The sequence below is a fragment of the Pterocles gutturalis genome, unplaced genomic scaffold (genome assembly GCF_000699245.1).
Source record: "Pterocles gutturalis isolate BGI_N339 unplaced genomic scaffold, ASM69924v1 scaffold3136, whole genome shotgun sequence".
Lineage (NCBI taxonomy): Eukaryota > Metazoa > Chordata > Aves > Pterocliformes > Pteroclidae > Pterocles > Pterocles gutturalis.
In genome coordinates, this window is record NW_010097500.1 from 308 (window position 1) to 5,639 (window position 5,332).

The window sequence follows — 5,332 nt, forward strand, 5'->3', positions numbered from 1 at the left end:
AGCTGGGGACTGGCTCCGCTCCGTAGACCTGCAGGAACCAAGAGGAAACGGGGCTGGTTTTCACCAGACTCCTTAGCCCATCCACTTCCCCCAGCAGAGGCAACAATCTGCCCACAGCCCAAAACCCAGCTGCTCCTCCCGTCTGGCAGCCAAGGGGATGACACCCTTGTTCCAGCCCTAGGGATACCCTCTCCCCATCCCAGCAATGATCGTGGTACCCAGAGGGACCCATAGTGTCCCCCATCCCCTTTATGGAGCAGGACTTACAGAGCAGGAAGCGCCGCAGGTTCTGGGCAGATCCCCCCGAGAGTAGGTAAGCCCAGGCAGCAGCAGCGGCCATCAGCAGGTATGAGGGCACCAGGCTGCCCACGTACAGGGGGTTGCAAAATGTCTGGGGAGAGAGGCAGGAAACAAAAAGGGGTGAGCAGCAGGAGAGGACAGAGACGAGACAGGTGGTAGCATCACCACCTCAATGAGCAAAGCAGGACAGGGGACACCAGCTCCAGGATTCAGCTTGTGAAGGGCCAGTTCCAAGTTCCCCAAACCCAACTGCTTCTCTAGTGCCAAAGGCTGTTCCCTCCCCAGCACAGGGACCAGCACACACCGCAGCCACCCCTGAATATATGTCCTGGCACAGACCTCTCAAGCTACTCACCGATCCCGAAACAGCAAGGTGCATGACAACGACTGCTGTGATCTCCCACCAGCGTCGATGCTCACAGCCGTGGAAGAAGAGGATCCCCCAGAAGGTGTGAAGGAAAATCAGCACCGTGGTCATAAAAGCTGCAGAGAGCAGCAGAGGGGTGTCACCAGGGAACCACCCACCCAGACCTGGCCTGCAGGCTCAGGAAGGGATGGAGAGGAGCCAGGAAAGGGGAGTAGGGGCACTGCTGGGCCGGACTGGGAGGTGCTCCGGCAGAACCCGAGTGTGGGAGGGATGGATGAGAGGAACAAGGAGGGTCACAGGGGTCAGAAAGAAAGCTTTGGCACAGAGGGATATGACAGGGGACTGTAAGGGGCTCAGATGGGAAGAGGGTGCAGCATGGAGGGGATAGCATAGAGGGGAGACTCCAGTCCCTCCGAGTCTGACACCTCTGTCGTGGGGCAGAGACATGAATGAAGGGTGCTGGTCGTTCACCTGAGGTCAGGAAGTAGAGCTGTGAGTCCCCGTGGATGCCCACGGTGCCAGGCCCTAATGCGTCTGCCAGAAGATTGATCATGGAGAAGGCGCCGCTCATGAGCCCAAAGCCCACACCAGCCACTGCCGGGACAGGAACACCATCAGACCCTGAGCCTCCCAGGGCCACTCCAGGCACCTCCCAGACAGTTTTGGCATGAGAAATGTCCCTTTCCCTCCAGCACCATGCCCAGCCCAGCCCATCCCAGCCCAGGCTCACACCTGGCCCCACAGTTGGGATGTCCCGCTCTGTGCAACACTCACCATATGCCATTTGCTGGATGGAAATGGGCGAGCAGCCGTCCTCACTGAGGGCCACCAGGCCCTCGATGGCTTTCCTGGAGGGGGGAGAGCATGCTGGAGCCTGGCACAGCCTGGCTCCCTCCTGAGGCACGGTGCAGCACCAGGATGGAGCAGACGGGACTGTGGTCTCACTCGGCACCATCCTACCCTCCTGGTAACCTCCCCATCACCAAGGCGCAACACCCACCATGGAGAGCACCCGCATGACGGCCCTGAACCATCAGACAAACCACGCATGTGAAAACCACGTGAAGCCACACAGAAAGATTTTCCACAGAAGAATGCGAGTGCCAGCCAGCACGGCAGAGCAGGGCTGGGGCGAGCAGGACATGGTGTTCAAAGTAAGCAGCACCCCCACGTGGAAAGCAGCCCCAGTGCAGGCGTGGAAGGCTTGTGTTGGGAGGGCGTAGCTGATCTCTGCATTTATAGTCTTAGAAGATGTTGGGAAAAAAATGGAAGGGGTGAAGAGCTTAAAGAGTTAGGAAAATTCTTTGGGGATAAAAACTGGGAGAGGTGCACTTCATAATTTTTATCAGCTAGAGGTGTGGCAGGTGAGGAAGACACCAGATGGCTCCTCAGCCCCACGAGGACGGCAGTGCTTGCAACAGCAGATCCACAGGGCAAAAGAAACAACAGTGGTTTAGAGCCTGCTTCGTGGAGCTCTGCTACCCTCTGCCTACCTGCCTCCAGCAGTGCCCTGCCGCAGGGAGCAGTGCGAGCCTGCATACCCAGCTCCCCCTCCCCGGCCTTCCCGCAGGCCCTCGCCAGCACCCAGACAGCTGGGAAGGCTGGGGGGCACAAGGGATGCCAACTACAGCATCGCCTCCCCTTGTCTACCTGCCCAGCCCTAGCGCAGCGTCTGTCTATCCATCTGAACACAGGACAGGCAGAAGCGCGCGCTCACCGGGCAGGCAGCCGCAAGCCCCTGTGCTCCAGGCTGGCAGCAGCAGGGAGGCTGAGAGCTGCTGAGCTTGTGCCCAGACTTTGCCCTGCGCTGGGCAGGGCACCGAGCACAGGGTCAGCAGTGATGTGCTGCCCCACAGAGCCCCAGAACCACCTTCAGGCTGTCCCTGCTGACACAAAAACGTCCCTAAGAAAGGAACAAGACTTGCCAGGAGGTAAGGGCAGATCCCTAACCCTTCTCTGTCCTCCATGCAGCAAAGCGGGCATTTCCCTGTGTCTGGTGTCCCCCCAGAATCCCCCTGACCAGGACAGGGATGTGACACGTCCTGGAGCAGCCCAAACCCACAGCCTACCTGTCCCAAATTCAGGGAGACGCTACCAGCCATGTCAGCCCTGGGTCCTCCAAACCTCAGGGCTGCTCTGCTCCCCACCCAAGACCCACTAGAGGTCAATGTACCGACACAGATATTGCCCGTGTGCTCCCAGAGAGGACTGAGGTCGCTTGGTACCACGCTTGCCATCCCCCCCCAGCCCAGTCAAAATCTCGTACATGCCACAGCCACGAGGAGCACCCGGCAGCGCTGGAGCAGGGTGGGAGCTGCCCTTACCTGAGGAGCTTGTAGTAGAGGAAGCGGAAGGCCTCCTGCAGCAGCACAGAGAACATCACCCCGAATATCAGGAGCCCCTTCTGCAGCGGCTGGTCCCGGGGGTCACTGGCTTTAACCGCAATGAACCAGATGAGGGAGGAGAGCAGCAGCGACACCAGCCAGAAGAAAGCCCTGCAAGAGAGACCGCGCCTGCTGGCACTGGTGCTGTGCCGGAACCAGTGCCGGTACTGGTGCCAGTGACACGCCCCTGCCCATGCCTGTACCCCTCTGGGTTGGTACTGGCACAGGCAGCGGTGCCCCAGCCTCTCACACTCTCCTACCAGTGCCATTCTGGTACCAGTGTTGGGAAGGTGGTGCCTGTACTGGTACTGCTGTGTGCCCACACTCCTCCTCTGCAGGTAACCAGAACTGGCACCAGTGCCCCTGTCATGCCCACAGCAGTAACAGTGACACTGCCAAGCCCACACCAGTGCCAGTTCCAGGCTCATATCCATGCCGGTTCCGGTACCACTCTCTACTGATCCTGCGGTGGTACTGGTACCAGTGCCCCTGCTGCACGCATGCACCAGTACCACTACCAACCCTGCACCGTACTGGTACCAGTGCTCAACTGACCCCACGCCATTACCCATGCCGCTGTCCCTCCCCGTCACGCCCACACCATGTGGTGGCCATAATGGCACCAGTACAGCACCAGCACTGGTGCCCCTGTTGTGCAAAGAACAGCACCACAAGTACCAGTCCTGCGCCCCTGTCATGCCCACTGTGGTACCAGTACAGGTACTGGTGCTCCTGTTGTGCTTGCAATGGTGCCAGAACAAGTATGGATACAGGTGCACCGGTAAGGTGTGAATACTGGTGTCCCTGCTGTGGCCACAACAGTACCAGTAAAAGAACCTGTAATGGTGCACCTGTCACACAAGCAATGGCACCAGTATGAGTACTGGTGCCTCTGTTGTGTCCACACCAGCACCAGTACTGGTTCCCATGTTGTGTCCAACAGTACCAGCCACGTCCCTGTCACATCCATACTGGTACCAGCACCAGCACTGGTAACAGCACCCCTGTCACACCCATACTGGCACCAGCACTGGAACTGATACCACTGTCCTTGTCATGTCCACACTGGCACCAGCACCGTTACCAGTGCCCCTGTCACGCCCATACGGGTACTGACAGCGGCACCAGTGCCCAGTCACACCTATACTGGTACCAGCACCCGTACCAGTGCCTCCGTCACGCCCATACTGGTACCAGCACCGGCACCAGTGCCCCCGTCATGCCCATACTGGTACCAGTGGCCCCGTCACGCCCATACTGGTACCAGCACCAGTACCAGTGCGTCCGTCACGCCCATACTGGTACCAGCACCGGCCCCAGTGCCCCCGTCATGCCCATACTGGTACCAGGGGCCCAGTCACGCCCATACTGGTACCAGGGGCCCAGTCACGCCCATACTGGTACACCAGTGCCCCCGTCATGCCCATACTGGTACCAGTGGCCCCGTCACGCCCATACTGGTACCAGCACCAGTACCAGTGCGTCCGTCACGCCCATACTGGTACCAGCACCGGCCCCAGTGCCCCCGTCATGCCCATACTGGTACCAGGGGCCCAGTCACGCCCATACTGGTACCAGGGGCCCAGTCACGCCCATACTGGTACCAGGGGCCCAGTCACGCCCATACTGGTACCAGGGGCCCAGTCACGCCCATACTGGTACCAGGGGCCCAGTCACGCCCATACTGGTACCAGCACCAGTGCCCTGTCACACCCATACTGGTACCGGCACTGGCACCAGTGCCCCATCACACCTATACTGGTACGAGCACTGGCACCAGTGCCCTGTCACACCCATACTGGTACCGGCACCGGCACCAGTGCCCCATCACACATATAATGGTACCGGCACCGGTACCAGTGCCCCCGTCACGCCCATACTGGTACCAGCACCGGTACCAGTGCCCCTGTCACACCTATACTGGTACCAGCACTGGCACCAGTGCCCCTGTCATGCCCATACTGGTACCAGCACCGGTGCCAAGCCCACACCAGTGCCAGTTCCAGGCTCATATCCATGCCGGTTCCGGTACCACTCTCTACTGACCGGCACCAGAGCCACAGCAGCACCGATACCGGTGCGGGTGCCCAGGGCGGCAGCAGTGCCCGCGGCGGTGCCGGCGGCTGCGGGACTGACCCGGCGATGAGGATGATGATGCGGAGCGGGTCGCGGGCGATGGTGAAGAGGAAGAGCCCTAGCGCCGGCCCGAAGGCGATGAAGGTGCACCCGAAGAACACGGCGAGCGTCATGGCGGCGCGCGGGACCGGGGACAGGAGCGGAA

At 60.4% G+C, this 5,332-nt stretch overlaps 1 protein-coding gene across 1 annotated transcript; it reads right to left on the bottom strand.

The window, feature by feature from the left end:
- Positions 1-3: 3 nt before the first annotated feature.
- On the bottom strand, positions 4-5,324 carry APH1A (APH1A gamma secretase subunit; the record flags this gene model as incomplete). Its single annotated transcript, XM_010074983.1, has 7 exons — positions 5,188-5,324; positions 2,992-3,162; positions 1,442-1,515; positions 1,139-1,261; positions 656-783; positions 268-391; positions 4-28 (listed from the first exon to the last, which is right to left on the bottom strand). Coding segments are annotated over exons 1-7 (758 nt in total), but the record flags the coding sequence as incomplete, so codon positions are not given.
- Positions 5,325-5,332: the final 8 nt, after the last annotated feature.